Genomic DNA, 20,358 nt, shown 5'->3' with positions numbered 1-20,358 from the left:
TATCGCTACCAATTGCACGCGATTCACATATAATACATATTGGAATCGTGTTCTATCAGCTCATGACTAGTTCCATCTGAGAATATATTATTATTGCGATGCGATACGTTGAATGGATGGACCTATATCATTGTTCCACATATTTGATGGATTTGCATATATAGGCCGTTATAGTTGATTGCCAGCTTGCGTTAGTAACAAGATTGTTCTAGTACTGTATCTTAAACGTGCTTGTTACAAAAATGCTCTGTTTCGTTTCGTCAGTGAGGTAGCTAAGTCTCCATATGAAACAGAGACGTAAAATAAAACACATAATTTGGTACAAAGGTAAATACGAAATATGTATAACTTGTTAGACTTTTACACATATATTAAATTGGCTTTTACCTCGTTTGGCTTTAAGGAAGTATAATATAACGCCTCCGCAAAAAGTTCAGAGGAAATTACCTTGTAATAAAAAAATGTGATATTATAATATCGAATAATCCAAAACACGCGTATGTTTTAGATACACGTGTTTCGGATTTCACACAAATGGAAGTGGTATGTGGCAACAGCGCGACAACTGTCGTCTCGACTTGGCCTTAAGAAATATATAATACATTTTGTTATTCTTTATTTTCGAATGGATTTACGCAAACATGCTTTGTGCTAGCCACAGGATATAATACAGGATATTTCGAGAGGCTTCGGGGGAAGTCACAAACAAGACTCGGCAGCAATATAGCGGGCCTAGACTTGGAGAAATACAATGGCCTCTTGTGAGTGCAACGGAATCACAGACGCCGCCCACTACTTGTGTTATTCCTTTTCGAAATGTTACTTACCTTTAAGAATATGTCTTGGAAAGAAAAGTATAATGTTGGACCATTGTTGTGGCTGTTTATAATGCAAGATGGTTCAATACCAATAGGTGCAATAAGCTTAGCTATTGCATAAATTAGTTAGATAAGTAGGAACTGATAAAATTTTAACACTAAATGCAACTTTGCAACGAACAGTTTATCCTTTCAAGTCTACAAAACATTTGAATATATCAATATATGTAGATTTAAATAACATAATTCCAGCTATTAAACGAAAATACGTAATTAACTAATTGATTTCCCGCCTAATTTCGTCGCCTCATTTACAGATTAGATTAAATTTACAAATTAAATTAGAAACAGATTACCCACTTACAAAGCACGTAATTTTGAACATAAAACAACGAACAGTCACTTTGTGAGATCGTAAAAATTTAGAGAACAATATGAAACGTAGAAAGTGGAGTATCGCACATAACCCCTTAGCTCGGAACGAGGGTGAGCTCCATTGGTTTTCACGGTTGAAAAACTAATGTAATAAGGACTCGCTAGATATATTATGTTGCGGCGCGCGGTGGGCCGGTCGAGGTGCTCTTACGTTTTTCTTGGGTAGAATATGAGAATGGGATACAATTGTCGATTGGGGATGTAATTGAAATCAAAAAATTCCGTACTTTGTGTGATTTTCTTGTTATTTAAAAGTAAATGTCTCGTTGAATAGGCATCGACTATTTCAGATAGTGCATTTGTTCGCAATTAAGATTAGTTTTTGATTACATATACATAATAAAAAAAACTTATATTTTCATCTATCTGACTGCTAGAACCGAGATCTCAGCCACAATAATTTTCCAATAGTTACTAGTCTTCTACTTCTCCTTGATAGCGATTGTTATATTTTAATTAATCTCTTTCTATTGTCCAAAACCCACCCCGATATCGGGAATTGATACCATAATCACAATTCATATACTGACGGCTAATATATTGATTAAGCCGCGATCGACGAATTCCCGCGGGTTTAAATGTGTTTGATTTAGTTGTGCGATGAAATTGAAACATTCGATGGCTGATTTATGAACCATTGAAGCCGAAATTAATTGTTAATAGATAATAATTTATGAGTGAAATTTAATTTAATACTATGTCGAACGTCATGTTGCCAGTTATTTTTCGCTGTACGTTCGTGTTCGTGCTGAGGAGTTTGTTTGTGTGTTTTAAAGTTCAGTATATATAATAATTATTATATTATAATCTGTAATATTATCGTATTATTATAATATAATCTGTAATCAATGGCAATTTTCATTTGTACAAATGCAATAAAGATTTAATATGTTTTTCGAATAATATGTTGTTTTCTAGTAACGGAAAAGTAAATTAATTTTACCTTTCATGTTGTGTTTTCGTAATAGTGCTTATATATTAGCATACACTCAATACTAGGTACTGATATCAGAAAGTAATCAGAATGTACATTGTAACCTTTACACAAATTATTTCTAGAAGACATTAAACAACAAAATATGACAATTATTAAACCCCAACCTGTAAATAAGAGTATCACTATCCACACAAAATCCCACGCTCATCAGATAAATATAATACATTCACAGAAATAATGATATAAAGAGAAACTATTGCGAAGACAATTTTCGAACATTACGCTTTCGATATAGCAATATCTCCCAAGCCAATACGCAGTTTGTATGTCGGCCAGTCGAGCTCATTTCGCCCAAATCCTCTTAGCCTATCCAATTTTTTTATGTAACAATGGTCCAGGGCACAATAAAATCTATTTATATTCAAGGCGAAAGCACTGTCGGGATCCGTCGACAAAGAGTTAATAAAAGTAACCCCTCGGTATCGTTGGATGTGCCCTCTACGGTTCAGCTTTTACTGTGATGTCGTTACGTGGCCGATATATGCGTTGAAGGTGTATTATATGCGTGTAACTGAATTTTTATCCGCGCTCCCTGATTGTTGATAAGCAGATGGTGATTTTCGATTAACAGTTTAGTAGTTTAGTTTCAGTTATAAGAGCATACGTTTAAGTAGATCTAGTATTGTGGAACAAGGCTTTTGTTTATATAGTTGTAGCTAAAGTTTGAAGTTTGTGAAACAATTTTTAATGCATAAAGTGAATTGATCGTAACTTGTACCTCTTTAAAGAGACGCTACTTTATTATTGGAAAATGAGTAACATTTGCTCGGATAATATTTTATGCAACAAACTTTGTAACAATGTCTTGAGAGTTAACTTACTAAATGTAACCTATAAAAGTAAAATTTTTAAATAAATTATTTAATTTTTTTGCAATAGGTAGGTAGTTAATTTTTTCATGTCAATCAATTGAAGATCTGTGATGAATGAATGTACATAAAATCTGTAAATCTTCCACATTTCTGGCAAAATAAATATTTCATTTCAATTAATTTAATTTAAAACTAAATTAAGACAATGATGTTTTTAATACCATTCCAATATTGTAATGGTACCATGAACACTTTTTACCATAAATATAGAAGCATATCCTCTTATCTCCCCTAAATTATTCATTGTAAGCAGTCGCTATAACTTTAAATTTCGTAAATCACATCGTCTATTTAAAACGAGTTTAACAAAATCGAATGGAAACAGCGTTAAGGGGGATATCGTTTGAAATTATTTTTACGAGACACGTCGGTACGTCAGTACTCGACGCACGTACGCCTCGTACGGCGAGACTTCTATTAGGATTACGGAAGATTTTGCAGAATAAAAACTTTTCACTAGGTACTAGTAGGTAGGTGGGTATAGCTAGGTACAAAGTTTTAAATCTCAATTTAACAGGGAGGATGTTACTTCGAGTATTGTGTTCGATTTTGTTGTGGACGTTTTTTTTTTTTTTTTTTTTATAGTAGATAACTGCTTAAGATTATCTATAAAGCTTGTATTGTATTAAAGTATCTTATATGATGAACAAACCCTATCGATTTCGGTATTTATATGAATTAAAAAGAAACAAACAATTTGATAATATAGCACAACAAAATTTGAACTGTTTCGTTAATTTATCTTTAAGGTATCTCTAACCACTTCTTTGTATTTCCATTGTTTATTTTCATAACATTATGTTTGTTCATACACGTTTTTTAATCACGGTTATAAATTACTTTTTTATTTCAAACTAGCCATACATTTGACACCTTGAGATTGTACGATCTCACATATAGATACGAATGAGAACTGAGTCGTTTGTTTTACGACTTCTTAAATTACAATTGAGATAAATCATAAAACAATGTTTATGGTTTACAATGACAATATTCTGTTCTAGACGAAGGTAACATTTAATTTTCCCGTTGAACTTTGACAGTGCCTTTACAATGACAATAGATTGGAATTAAATTTGACAATATAGTGGATCGTAAAAATTTCCGAACGAATTTACAATCGGGAGGCCGCGCTTTTTGCAAAATTGCTAAGAGTGAGTCTGCGTATGCAACTTTACTGAAATATAAGTTCCTACCTATCTACTGTTTTATATAGTCAACTAGAATTCAAATCATGAAAAGTTTTGTAAACACTAAAATATAATATAAACCTGCTTATATAATATTTTCTATATTTTTCTCGAAATCATGTTAAACCAACAATATTAATTTACGCATAAAAATATATACTATATACTGCTTCCATAAGTTTTATATGTATTCTCATTTTATATGATACGTATACTATACCCACTTTATTGTATTAATACTAAACGAAAAAGGTCAAGTAATATGTTAAATAGAGCGATAGGCCGAGTGATCTAATAACGCTTCATTTAACCTCTTACGCTGCGGATCCCTAAAAATACTGCACGGGTAAGTTTAAAAGTTCATTCTAGTCGTGCGCTCCATTAGTTTGGGACGATTTTTTCCCCGTCCCTACGAGTTCGGGGTCGCAAAAGTCCCTCTGAAAATAAACACGGATCACAAGGATTTTTTGCAATTACGGCCAAAGTGGTGCACGAACGGTAGCTAGGTATACGGAGCATGCAAAGTATTGGGTCGCTTACACAACGTTAGCATAGCCACTTTCGGGTGGGAGCGTGCCAAAACATTTTGTGCGCGAACGAAAATAAACTGCGGACAACGCGATTCTTTTTGCCGAATACGTAAAGTAGCTGGCTCGCTCTTGGCTTGTAAGAGCTGAATTGTAGGCCAATAAAAAGATGTACGGAATTAAGGCATTAAAGGTCTACCCATACGGAGAGCGGTCGAGTTCTGAGCTGATAAAGTTTCTCCCCTCTGTTTAGCTTACAGTAGAATGAATTAATTACGTAAATTTTTAAAACGATTTGTTTACACAGTTGAAAAGTGGGATGAGGTAATGGAGCAAGAACATTATGTAAAGTCCGAGGACTTTGAGCTTTTCAATTAGGCGCTAACCGTGTTTTGTAGCACTTTTACAAAGGATTGAGCGCTTTTTTAAAATGTAGTGTTAAACAAACACTTGACACTTTTGGATAGTAAAAATCTTTTGTATTGATTTTTAGTCCCTTAGCGATAATTAACATCATAATATACATGTTCGCCTATTGGAAGTCCTGGTTGCAATTTTCGTCAACGGAATCCTCCATACATTCCCTCAGCTATAATACTATATTATGAACTTTGCAACAACGCTTGTTTTGGAATTCACACAGAACGACCCGCCAAGAGTCCAATAAACGGGAGATGTTCCGCTTCATCGTTGAGTGCAATAACCTTTTTACCGCCGGCGTGCCATTAGTCCAAAAAAACAAAACACTAAAAAACTGTAAAATGTCGAGGGAAATCAGTGGAGTCGTGTTGTTTCCCGTTTTATTTGCGCAGAGAAGAAATGGGGTCGCGATAAAGCTTTCTCGGTGTGACCGTGTGACCGGGTGGTGATTCGCGGGACCGCTTTGCAGAGAAGGGTCAAGGTACACCTGTGAATTGTGGACAAGGTTTTACACTCGCTGGACTATCCTGGTACGTTACGGGATTTATTTTGTGTGGTAGGTAGAGCAAGAGACGATTGATTTTAAGTGGTAATGGTTTTGTTGACGTATTTAGAGCGTAAAGATAGCAATAAATACGTGCAATTTTTCAGTCGATGGAATAACACTTTATAATATCGTTATGAAGAGAAATGTAATAAACAAACAGTAATAATATTGAATATCATGGTATGTTTTGTGATTTAGTATTGCAAATTTTGACTGAAATTATTTAAAGACATCACAAAATTTATAACACATAAGACGGCAAAAAACGTCGCTATTATCTATCTCTTTCAAACTACACAAATTATAAACATTTATAGAACGAAAATGAAATATTCATAATTTACTTACTATATAAAATAAGAAGTTGAACACAAAGTAAATATTGCAGATAAAAGTGGAAACAGCGTGCACAAAGGTAATGAAGCTAATAAAGATCGCGGGACCCTTCATAAAGCCTTTTGAACCTGGCCGAAAGCGCGTATTACGAGCTTTTAAATGTACATTGCTCGTTTTATAAACAAAAGTAAATTTAAATTCGTTTTTAATACGGCAATGTATTAAAACTTTCGAGTTAAATTGCTGTTTCTGATCGAAGTTTTACAGAGATGCGCTAGTTCACTTCTTAGCCTACTTATATTAAATTTTTGCAAATTTGTTTAGTAGGCAGTAAGATGTTGCTCTTTTACTTTAAATTTTAGCTAAAATTTTGTGTGTATATAGCAACCACGTTGTAATAAATTTTACCTCAATTACCTCAATTAATTTCAAGAGTTCACAAAAATAAAAGAGCACTTTTTTGTAAATCCCTGAGTGTATTGTTTATTATTAACAATTTTTACCTTTTTACAATAAATTTAATTTGAAGCTGTAAATTAACACGAATAAGGTTGAAAATCTTTTATCAGATGTTAAATAGATGCCCACTTTTACTTTTAAAAACGTAAAGCGTTTCACAAGAGTGTATTTATGCCCTTATCCTTACGTTTGATCTAACCTTTAATCCTGCTGAGATATAGAATACAGTAGAGATATAGTCGAATTTATGTTAACGGTATAAGAAACAATATGGCAGGTAATATTTTTTTAGAACATGAATAAACATGCCTTCAATTTATTATTGTTTGTAAATATCTCTTAAATCTTTTGGATATACTTTTAAAGAAGGTACGAGTAATTTCTTTACATTCACTCCGTAAATATAAAGACGTACAATCACGGTTTTTTTTATCACAATTTTGACGTTGTTCTAAAAATATAACATTCGTTTACAAAACATTCAATCACAATAGTTCTAATTGTCTCGAGCACGCATTTTGGCTTAAAACGTCACTATGTAGTTTATTTATATCCGTCCGTCCGTTCGTTATGAATGCTCGTGAGTAATAAGATACATGTTGATTTTAAATGACAGCTTTTTAATCGACGCATGTTGTAATTTACGAGTGTTAGAAAAATAGTATTCAGAGCTAACTAAATAGTGGTGTTATGTTTCGCTTACATTAAAATATACATTTCAAACAACATTTTTTGCGAAGTTCATTGTTGAATAAAAATTTTTTAATTGAAAAAGTGTATCGGAAATGCATTGTCTTCTCAATAAATAAACTGTATATATAACTAATATTATAAATAACTAATATTATAAAGAGGAAAACTTTGTTTGTTTGTTTGTTTGATTGCAATGAATAGGCTCATAAACTACTGGACCGATTTTAAAAAAATCTTTCACCATTCGAAAGCTATTTTATCCACGAGTAATATAGGCTAAGTTTTATCCAGGAAATTCCACGGGAACGGGAACTATGCGGGTTTTTTTTTTGAAAACGCGGGCGAAGCCGCAGGCGGAAAGCTAGTATATAATATGTGCGGGGGACGTTTTAAATGAAATCGTGCGATACGGCGGTCGGAAACCATTAACAATTATTTCACGTACACCGCAACGTATTAGTTCTAGTTTTAAATGCGATGCCACTGCAACCGAAGGGTCCCTTGACATTGATACGTATTTGTACATATGATTAACATTTCTGAACATGTCCGGCGTTTATGGTTCCATAAGCTCGTGACGGTTTTACTAATCGCGTCGTCTTTGTTCAACTCGACAGACTATCGGAGTTCGTATCGATTGTTTGTGTTGCAAGTGCCAACTGTTTTATAGATGGGACTCACTACATCTATACGGTTTGCGTCGCATCTGAGATTGGTTTGATTGATTTAGCCTTTACTTTTTCATTCGTTCGGTTAAATTGTGAATTTTGTATTAAATTTGCGAATGGCTTGAAAAGCATTTTAATCTTCAATGTAACTGAAAGTATTTTATAGAATTATGAACCAAAAATTACGACGCTTTTATTTAGATAGTAAAACACAGACTCCTAAAAATTCACTGAAAGGATTTATCCATTTCTTCGCTTTATGTTTGTTCTTTACGGCTAAATCCTAATTCTATCTAAAACTGAAAATAAATGTATAAAGAATTAAATTCATCAATTGAAATTTAATTTATATTTCTTTGTGAATTTATGAAGCGAAAGCTATTTTAATTAACTTGAACCAAAAAATGTGAAAAGTGTTTATAAAGGATGCTACAAAAACCTTTACAGCGCTTATAAAGTAAATGTAATTATTTAAAATTATAAGCTGTAGGTAACACTTAGCTATAAACACTACAAAGTCATGGTATAAACTATAATTAAAAATACTTTGCAAGAACCATAATGTTATTAGGTTATTTCAGAAGCTTACTAAAAAGAAAATCCATTGAATGGACATACTTTAGGTACTTACTTCTAATTTAAACTCGGATAATGAGATGTACCGTCACCAATTCGGTTAGCATCCCATAGCAAATACGCGTGGACAAGCGCGAACAGTCCCCGTGTTCATTTAGCGCGCACATTGCGCTCTCAATCTTGCCTTCAGTAATGTAATGGCGGACCCGAGGCCGCTCTGATTGTAGCGTGACGTGACAAATTGTACACTTTGTACGGTGTTTGTCCACGGCCCGTGATTGATGATCATCTGGCCCTAATTAGATAACAGCAGAGTTTACGAGATCTTCCCAATTCGCAAGCCGCCGAGCGATGGTTAATAGTTGAAACTTGTTTACGCATCGAGTTTGTATTGTTCACAATGCCGGCGCCGGGATCTTTCGCGATTGTCTTGATTATTAGATTTCCATGTTGTTGAGCGGACTATCGTGTTACTCGGGCCGCAACTTGCCTCGCTATCTTGTTCCGCGAATTTATAATTGAACAAGATGGGATTGCGTGGTGCGATGTATGGATAAGATGAAACGATATTGGATAACAAAGTTAGAGCCGCGAGTTAAATTCATAATGGGTGTTTGGCGCTGATTATGAAAGTTATCTCTTGCAGAATATAATGTTACCAGAGTTAATGATCATTATAAGTTAATTTTTGTATTGATATTTAGAAAAAAAAAGAAAAATCCGTCACACAATGCGAAAGCTCTCCTAAGACTGTATCTCCTGTGAATTCTATGAAATTCTAAATTCCCCTGTCGAAAGAAAGAGAAAGGACTCTTACCTCTTTTAAAGGAGCAGAGTAACAGCTAAGAGACCGATGGGCGATCGTGTCACTTTCTCATCAAAAGAGCGCATAGCGGCATAATGATTACACGTATTATGGCTTTGCTAGATAGAACGCGTATTATGGCTTTGCTAGATAGAACGCGTATTATGGCTTTGCTAGATAGACTTCGCGCTATGACACCGCATTGTTATAATATATTGTACTATGCGCTATTGGCTTTGTCAAATAGAACGCATACTTAGCGCACGACAGAGCGTTCACGTCGTCACTTTGTCTGTATAGGTATTATGTTATCGCGTAGTTCAGTAGCCGTAACACGCGCTAAGAACGCGTTCTATACGGCAAAGCCATTAATGTCACATACAGAGGCGTGAAAATAAACCGGCGATGATTGACACACGTGCGATACAAACGGCTCGCAACTCGCAGCAGACGGAAATTCACTGTTATACACTATACACTGTACAGTTCGACTAATGAAGCTACGTATGATCTAGAAAATCGTCCAATTTGCAAGCTGGTTAATTTGTACACATTTGAATCGGTGGAAGAGATCTGATATCGCGCGGTGCGGAATAGATTTTAATTAAAGTGATTGAACTATTGACAAGTTCATATTGACTCTTGGGTATGAAGTGAATTTGCAGGAATACGATATAATTTTCCACATTTTTTATATTCTTAATGAATGCGAATGATTAAAAAAACATGTATAATAAAATTTACCAACATAAATATCCTGAAGGAGATTATATGAATTACTGCTATACTAAATTATCTTGATATGTTGATGAAAAGGAAAACCATATTGATCTATTACACATATTTATTTAACGACCATTTTACGGTTCTCTGTTTGGACAATTGGACATCTTAAATTGTTTTGCGCCAAGATCTAAGGTGTCTTTGATGTGTAATGAATAATTGAAAATTTAGAATATACTTTGGAATATACTATACGTTATAGTTTGACATAATATATTTATACTCGAGAAAATAAAACAATAAATGAGTAAAATTATAATTATAATTAATCGTTACATATAAAATGTAACACATTTTCTGAAAGCTCCCAAACTAGATTTTATTAAGATATAGATTTTTGCGAGTTAATAATTCTATTATTTTAATAAGCATGTAAATCCATACCTATACTTATAGGAAATGCCAGTTGGTAAACTGTGCATGCCGTGAATACATCTATACTTTTTTCGTAGCAAATTCATATGATATATTGATTCTGAAATACAAATAGCATTTCCACTACCTATATTGCAAATTGCAATCGTTTTAGTGATAAAATATTTGCGCCCCGTTGTTTCCCAAAAACTATAAATTCACCGCCCTCACGATGTGGAAACGAAAATATTTTCAAAATAGCAATTTATATCGTATTTGTGATTTATCGTCCATCACTTTATTTTCACGTTTTGGCGTATACCTGCAGGTGAACGAATTTTTGTTCATGTTAAAAATTTTACCATAACATAACCTACATATTGTTATTTATTAATATTTATAGTACACACTATAAATCGTAGTGCTATGTATTATTCATTAGAACATTAATTTACCCAATTACTTACTTATAGTAAACAGAAAAATACGTACATATATTTTTTCAGGCTTTGTCCAGTTACATTAAAATTGGCAAAGCCCAAATAGTTCAATTAGATCTTTATATTATTTATTTTAAATATATATAAATTTATTATATATATTTAAAATAAATAATATAAAGTAATAATATAAATAAATATATAATATTTAATTATTTTAAACTCTTAATAAAACCATTACCAGCTCTTGGACTACAAGAATGAATTGATCGCATTGTTTGATGTTTATGCAATAATCGAAGACTCATGTGCGTCGGTCGGCCCGTGTAAATAATAATTATGGAGAACATTAATTACACCACAGAACATATAACTTTATATGTTCTGTGAATTACACCTCTCAACGGTTGACATTTTGAATGTCTTTGTTTTATAATTATAGTGAAATATGATCGAATTTAAATGAACGTTATGAATACGAACGGAAATTTTGAAGGACTCAGACTCGACTAAATAAAGTCTATTTTAGGTCCATTTTAGAGATAATTATATGTATATGAAAAATTTGTAGAACAAAGCCAAACTGTTTATGTAACAAACAAACAAGTTATAGAATAAATAATTAAATTTAAAAAATGCAAGCGATGTGTATTAAATATTTGTTTATTTTGTTGCAGATGCACCATCCGATCCAGATGAAACCAGCTGACAGTGAAAACAGAAATGGTAAGTTTTGTAAACTACCCTTCAATTGTTCATTTTCTTAAATTATATATTATAAAGTTTGTTTGCAAGTTGCACTTTCAAAAGGTGAAGAAAATTTTCTTTCAACCAATGGTCTTATGAAGCGTACCTATTATTAAATAATTAAAATTAAAATATTTCAAGTATTGGTAGATTAATATTCTCTTTTATGAATATTAACAATCGTGAACATTAAACCTACTTCAAAATATTATATTAACCTACTTTCATTAAGATAATTAATAGGTCCTTAAAACATTTGACAAAGTACATAATATAAACATTACAAAGTACATAATATAAACATTAAATAAATCTCTCCATACTATTTGAAGAGTTCATGAGTGTACTGTGACTAATTTTAGCGGGAATTTTGTTGATCCAAAGACAATCACAAAATGAGCTGTCATTAATGTGTGTTTTAATTATCTGTGACGTAACACATCGTTCGGAATTTGTTAATACAAAGACAATAGAATAGTGTTTATGACATTGCTATACGGGTGAAATGAATATGAATTTTCAATTTAAAATATTTACGGACGCGTAATAACCAAAAATCACTTTATCGGAGACTCGTCAACGAATCGTTCATTAATAACTAATTTGACTAATTGTGCAATTGAACAGTCGTAATAACTAATAGGTCAGTCATTATGTTACCGTTGGCGGGTTTGTAATTTATGTTACCATATTAATTTTACATTAGTCCCAGTCAAAATGCGTAGTTAGGTATTGGTCGAAATTGTATATTTTACCCCCTTATCGTTAAGAACATTGTGAAGTTTAGTTTCTTAACGATTTGATAGTTGTAATGGACAGTGTGGAAATTAACAATTAATATTAATTTTTATGTAAAAAAATTTTCTCTTATCGTTAAGAACAGTGGAAGATTATAGTAAAAGTAATATTATAATCTTGTAACAATTAACATTGTATGAATAAAAACGTTTTAATTGTTTTAACATTCACCACAATATTTATTCGAAGGATAGAACTTTAAATTGAAATCAGTTGTTCGAAAGTATGTTGTTTTTCAGTCTCAATAAAACTCTCAAGATTTAAAAAGATTCATACGCGCTATTAAGTATGATACGATTGTATGCGTGAATATAATTAACTTTAATAAGCATCACAATAATATGGTAAAGGATGCAACGTATCATGTTTCTTATGTATGTTCTTGGCGTTAAAAGGACGTAAGTGATAAACAATTGCTCATCGCTCGGGCCGACAATTCATACGGCACACGTGGTTGTGTGCGATCGTCGCATTCCTGCTGTAAGGCCGGTTGCACATGGTGCGATTTAAGGCCCGATATGTACGAGACGGTTTTTTGATATGAGATGGGTAAAGGTAAAGTCGGAAAGGCCTAAATAATTGTTATTATTTATTATTATAAGTTATAATATAACCCTGTCATTGAAAAAGGACTGAGCTATCTATTAAATACAGATATCACTAATTAAAAGTGTTACATTTTTCACGATTAACAGAAATGATAGATATATATCGATTTAGGTACATACCATATATACACAGTACCTACCTTTAATTGGTATCGACAATAACTATTGAGCATAACCTTATAAGGAAAATAATACAGTTGAATAAAATATATTAAAATTTTGGGAGCTTTCAATTTAAAAGCAAATTTAGCATATCAATTGAGGTAAAGTTATGATATTTAAATTACAAAAAATATATAAGGTAAATTTAATCCCCATTTATACGAACTTTAATATGTTTTTAAAATAAAGACATATTTTCAATTTTATGTTTAGTGTTTTTCACAGGTTTTTAACGATTCTATACAATACAATAGCTATGTTAAAATGAAAACATATTACGTGTGAAAAGTGCTTCATGCGGAGATAGCGAATACGGCCTCTACATTCACGATTTTTACGTTTACCTGGCCTTATTGTGTTAAAAAAACGCGTGAATACTAAACACTTGACTTTGTTTTACGCCCGCTGCCCAAATACCTTTGCGGGTCATGTTGATACGTTAATTTATTCTCACTGCACGCTTGTAGTATGCCATCTGAATATTGTGTACTCTGTGGCTTTGCTTAAACTAAATTTCGATGTGCTTTCTCGTCCAACTTGAATCGTATTAGCGTTGTAGGTAAATGTAATGCTGTAAATTTTGTAAATTTTGAGTGCATGGAATCTTTCTGGAATTGGTGGGGTGATCTTTTGATATGTTGATGGTGACGTAATTCGATTAGTCATGTCCAGCTTCTGTGCTATAAAACGATTTGCTTTCGATATTGAATGTGAGGATTATTAATTATGTGAGACAATCGTCGGTTATGTTGTAAAACGTTAGCAAAAAAATATTTTTATAAATTAAAGGAACAGGACTCTATCGGAAGTTGTATGAACGATTTTTTTTCGAATGAATCAAATTACTTAGAAATACAATTTGAAGCTATCAGGTAAAATAAGCTTCTTCTAGAAATTGTTTCAATAAGTACTAGCAGTGAATCCATACTAAATACTAATATTATAAATGCGGAAGTAACTCTGTCTGTCTGTCCGTTACTCAATCATGCCTTAACTACTGAACCAATTTGTATGAAATTTGGTATAGAGATATTTTGATACCCGAGAAAGGACATAGGATAGGTTTTATCCCGGAAATCCCACGGGAACTGCGCGGGCGATGCCGAGGGTGGAAAGCTAGTTATGAATATTTTGTTTATTTATTGTTAACATACACCTATGTCGAATAAAGCTTTCACGAGACATCGCACGTCTTTTCCTCCGGATAAGAAATTAGAAGTTATTATATCGTAATTAATAGTGTGCGTTAAATAAACATATTGCGCATCTTGCGGCAGGAATTTTTGTGCAATTATTTAACGATGAAGGTAATTAATTATGATAACGAGTGTGCGTCGAGGTCTCAGTGAATGAGGTGATTCTAAACACCATATTATTATAAGAAAGTAGGTAAAAATATGTAAGTAATAATAAGAACAATTTGCAATTTTGTTTTGATTCAATAATTGCGTTGTGCAATTGTAATGGTTTGATGCGAGTTGTGACGTGAGGAATGGATAAAAAAATATGAATTATTATAATATTTAATTTATAGAAAGATAGGTAAAGTTAGGAATAACCTCTATGTTAATAAAGTAATAAGTTTAATATTATGGCTCTATGTAGGTATATGTCGCATGCGCACCTTTTTTTGTTACAAGATTAAGTCATCATTTATATCCGTTAATTTAATATTTAGTAGGTGGTTGAGAAGTAAAAAGATATCAATTTAAAGAACTTAACATGGGAATATAGGTAAGTACATAGGTATTATGTGTTATCAAAATTATGAAATCTTCAACGACTCTACATAGAGCATTCAATTGTACGGTCATATGATTGTCTATCCTATAGCCGATATCGATGACACATTGCCTTCTGTACGTGGAAAACGCAAACGTGACGCGCACAGGACGGAGCTCATTAGTGGAGGGGGCGGGGGGGATACAGCCGAGGTGACACGGGCCCACGAAGAATGACTGATCGTCCGTCAACGCACGCGCACCTATCGCTTATTACACGTCTTTAGTTGTGTCGCGGCCGCGGTTGAATGCAGACGTGCAATGTGGCTGTGAGTGTTTGTGTGTGTGTGTGTTTGTGGTCGTGAAGGATGCGCGGCGAGGCGGCCGGTGCCCGCGGCAAGGGCGCCAGGTCCGGAACCAACTATCCGCCCATCAGCGCCGCCTACTGGCTGCCCCCGTCGAATCCCACCCCCTACCATGTGCCAGGTTTGACGTTCGCTTATCACTACCAAAGAACCGGCTTATCAGCGACTGCTGAAAATTGTTCAATGCTCCGTTTTTACAGCTCTGTATTGGCATACTTCGATCATGTGCGCATTGTCAGTGTTACTTCCAAAATGTTGTTTGAGTATAGAGCTCTAATCAGGATTTTCTAGAATTTATTGTCATGAAAAAGATCTATCTTAATAAAGAGAGATATATAACCGATTTGAACAGCTTCATATGCAATGATCTCTATGAAAATAATATAGAGACACGGAATATTTAAAAAAGCTATTCATAATTTTAGTAATGTGCATCCAGTTCACACCAAGAAAAATTAATTCATAGATAGTTAAAAAAAAAATAATAAAATTACAAGCTTAAAAACAAACCGTTTATATGCGTAGAGTTTACTAATTGTAGGTATAATAGTGAGACTGAATGTGTTATCATATTACAGTTATTGTGATTACATTGCATCGCATATGGCCAATTGGTTTTACATTACAGGAATCGACGCATACACACAATATAGGTACATTGGGTTTACTGTTCACGATACATTAATAGATCTCGAACATTATTACTTTTTGTCTGAGGTATCTAATGAGAATCACTTAGCTAAAAATAATTGTTTCAAAATAGTTTTAATAACAATATAATTATTTAAACGCTACTCATTACCTAATCTAATCCAACTTTCGCACAATAATTTTAAACGAACCAGCGGTCATGGTTAACCGTTGTATTGCGCAAGTTTATTTTATATTTTTCAGTTAAATTATCCTTATAATTACCGCGTCGCAGAGTCTAATCGACACTTTAAATTTCGCGTTCGTTTTTGAAAGCGACATTGACCGATATGCCGACTGAAAAACAATAGTCGCGATGTCGTAATCGTTTTGGCTAAAGATTATTTCACAGATCAATGTGAAATTGTTAACGGTGCAATTATTCGCAAATATACACAGTTTTATCGGCTAATTAGAATGGACTTTATGCCTTTGCGTTACGGTGTATTTTATCTGTTTTATTAATGTCTTATAAGTTATGAGGAAAGCTTAAGTACCTACGTAAAGTGGGACAGTGTTCAACGCAGTTTATGGGTCAATATTTCACAGGTTATAATTGAAGTCGCATCGGCTAAGTAAAGTTGGCAATTGGCTGCTAACTAGTAAATAGATGCAGCAAAGAAGGAAGTCGACGCGTTCTGCTATGAATATAAATTACGGCTCTTCCTTAAAAAATTATGTATGCGCTATATTTGGGGAAGTGAACCTGAATCTATTAATCGAATACAGTTTTAAAATATGTGTCTATTAAATATTCGGTTACCTACTATGCGACTTGACCGTTTAACTACAAACATGTTTCATTAGTACATACTTTGTATTTTTCTATAATTGCTACAGGGTTATATTCTTATTAGAAATCATTATGAAAAATATAATCAATTAAAAGTGAAGACCCCTGAAAATGGGGTGAGTAAACTCATTTGAAGTAAAGCTTTCTTGAAAGGAAAATGTTTGTACACAAGAAAATGTAAAATCATAGCGCCTGTAGTCATTTGAAACAAAGTGATTTCGTCATACTTCCAACTCTCTTTGCAATCACTATCATTATCTATTAACTAATGACGTCACTATAAGCCAATTTGAAAATATACGATACAAACAATTAGTTATATTTTATTAATTAAGTGTCATAGCAACAGATTACCAGACAAATCCACCCACTGATATTTACAATGCACGTTCACGTGTTTGTAATGATATACACACTACATGTAGGCATATAATAATTATATTCATCTCGATTACCTATTTGCATAGAGTAATGACTTAATAGAGACTATTATCTTTCCTCATTTTTGCTTAATGCTCGTTTACAATGTGCAACACGCATCATAAAAGTACCTAGTGCGTACTATTTTGAAATGATTCAGCTCAAAATTATGACGGATACAACTATTATTAAATACCTAGCATACTTTGCATAATATCATCCAACAGTCAATAAAAGAAATTATCACACATTTGTTTGGCCAAAATTTGTATTATAAAATGAAACAATATATTATTTGAGACACTAATGTACTTCTGTTGCATAAAGCGAGCAAATGGGTCCATCTGCAACAATTTATTAGTGCATGTAATAAAATAATGATATTTATTATTTGATTACTCTCGCTATAAGCACATTATGGTAGAGCCACTGTTAATGTTAATTTATACAGTAAAATCTTATTGCGATTTTATGCAACGGTTGACCTAGATGTGTATTTATGTATTAAAAATTACCTATTGCAATTAAATACTTAGTTAGCATCAAACTTTTCTGCAATATTATAAATCTGAACATTATAAGATTCTTTTCTTAAAAAATAATTCATAAACATTGTGAATCAACATAACACTTATCTAGTGGCTTTACAACCTTTACAATTTCAACGTGCACAATGGGCAATAATTGAATAAGTATAATAAAACATTCAGTATAATTGCCTATTGTCTCATTACACTGTGCGGTTAGTGACGAAAATAGGTGTCACTTTGTTTCCTCGTTTTGCATTATCCTCCTGTTAAATGATGTCGGGAGCGGCACTCGGTTAATAATAAGAAACGTTTAACGGTGGAATATTGTAAAGTTAAACTTTATTTTCCTATATTATATGTATAGATAATTTTTTTTCTACATAGTTTAAATTTAGGCATATTTGCAATTTGTCTACTATTTTTAAAGAGGGGTTGTTAATTTTTATATTCGACGTTTTGTTCATTTTAATATTTGATATCTTCTATATACATATATAAAACTCAAATGTGACTGATATAGTGATCTATCAACGCACAGCCCAAACCACTGGACGTATCGGGCTGAAATTTAATATAATATATGTAGCATAACGTAGGCGTCCCCTAAGAAAGGATTTCCCGAAATTCTTGCGGGAACGGGGAAAACGGGCATGCACTTATAAAGTCGTGGGCGGAAGCTAGTTTATAATACATGTGTAATAGAAAAATTTATCAAAAAGTATTATTAAATATCTCAACTAACGTTCTTATACTCAAAGCTAAAGGTTGTTTAATGTTTATTAAATTAATTAAATATGAATAGAAACGCCTCGACTATCGCTCAGAGATCGTCATGCCAATATGAATCAAATCGAGTTTGTTTACAGCGAACGTAAAAACAATGCATTCTTATAGGTGTACAGTGTTGTATTCAGTCGACAAACAAAGATGGAATTTATCAATATCATTGATGTTATTTATTTGATGGAAATGCTGGTTCTAGATGCTAAAGGCAGTATAAGACGTGTTTTCTTTTTGATGTAGAAAATGTGTATCACACCAGCTATTCCTCGTATTATTTCTTTGTTGTTTTTAATGGAAATTAGTTTTACAAGTGATATTCTATTAATAAAATAAAGCACGAGAATTTAATAAATAACAATACATAATATTATTAATTATTATCTTCATATCAATAAAATCCTACCGTATCATCAAAATTTCACTGTACATAACGCGACCGCGTCTTCCGATGTAGAGTCATGATATTCATTATTCATCAACTATCGTTGAAGATTAAGTACCACACAATGAATTCATCATTTCTTCATATTTCTAGTAAAACGACTATGTCTATGGCATTTTTTTCTGTTCTTACAAGACATATTATTACCACGTACACCGTAAATCTTGGATACCGTCTCGTTTGGATCGTTATCGTGCGCGCGCGCGTTGTTTGTTCAAGTGCCACCATGTTACGTAAGCAGTTGGTTGGTTGGTTGGTACCTTCCACAGATAATTAATTTATACACACAATAAAATCGTAAAAAGGCAAAACTGTACATTGAATATTTTTTTAAAGAATACTTGGGGCGTGATCTATAATCGATATCAAAGCCAAAAATATAGCTTTTAGATATTTGTCTGTATGTATGTATGTATGTCCGAACTAAATTCATAAAGTACAGCATGAATTTATTTCAAATTTTGCATGAATATTACCAACAGATCGAGTCTGCGTATAGGCTATATAATATCATCACGCTAAGACCAAAACAAGTCAAGCAATGCGGGTATAACCGCGGGACACAGCTAGTATAATACTATACTAGTAGTAGGTAATTGGTAGGTGTGATGCGGGTCCCATGCCGCCATGATAAGCATTGTGTTTGTGTTTTTACTAAGCCTCGTTTTGGCCTAGATTCTAACGCCGTGTAGTTGTTACGTGGCGTCGAAGAGCTTCTTAGTAATTATATTTTGTAGAATATGGTTTCCATTTTTAGAAAAGGATCATTTTTGAAAATTTAGTTTAAATGCCTACTTACATAATATTATTATAATATGCTTATATAGGTAATTAAATAACCAATACCAGTACACAATTAAATAAATTATAAATACAAACGATTTTATTCATAATTAATTAATTATTCTTGTATAACAAGACCTGATAACTGCGTTAAAAACAACCGACTTCAAACTTGCACTTGCAAAATTTACAAATACATACCTACAGACAAAAATGCTCATAAAATAAAAACTACTGGGCCTATCCGAATAAAATTTTTATGGGACCAATTCGACACCATCCCGCATCGAACAAAAAAAGAATCACGTAAATCGGTTCAGAAACCTCGGAGTAATCGGTGTACATACATAATAAAAAAAAAATATACCGGCCGAATTGATAACCTCCTCCTTTTTTTTGAAGTCGGTTAAAAAGTATTAAACAATAATATTATATCGCGTTGCTTAAAACAAAGCTACAGGAGCTTTGTTTTAAGCAACGCGATAGAAATCTTATGTTTACTTACTAAACTTTCATTTTTCACTTTGAGGTGAATACACATTAACATAATTTCGAAATTACATTAAAATATTAATATGCAAGTAATTGTTTGTGCC

General features: G+C 32.8%; 1 protein-coding gene across 5 annotated transcripts in view; it reads left to right on the top strand.

Moving 5' to 3' along the window:
* Positions 1-20,358, top strand: part of LOC123693848 (CUGBP Elav-like family member 1) — a 306,030-nt gene that overhangs the window by 235,603 nt on the left and 50,069 nt on the right. For all 5 annotated transcript variants that reach the window (XM_045639088.1, XM_045639084.1, XM_045639086.1 and 2 more), the window contains one exon: positions 11,598-11,646. In XM_045639088.1, coding sequence (XP_045495044.1) covers positions 11,598-11,646 — 49 coding nt within the window. The remainder of the gene's footprint in view (positions 1-11,597; positions 11,647-20,358) is intronic.

Source organism: Colias croceus, chromosome 8 (assembly GCF_905220415.1).
Source record: "Colias croceus chromosome 8, ilColCroc2.1".
Classification (NCBI taxonomy): domain Eukaryota; kingdom Metazoa; phylum Arthropoda; class Insecta; order Lepidoptera; family Pieridae; genus Colias; species Colias croceus.
This window is presented reverse-complemented; position numbering and strand designations above follow the sequence as displayed.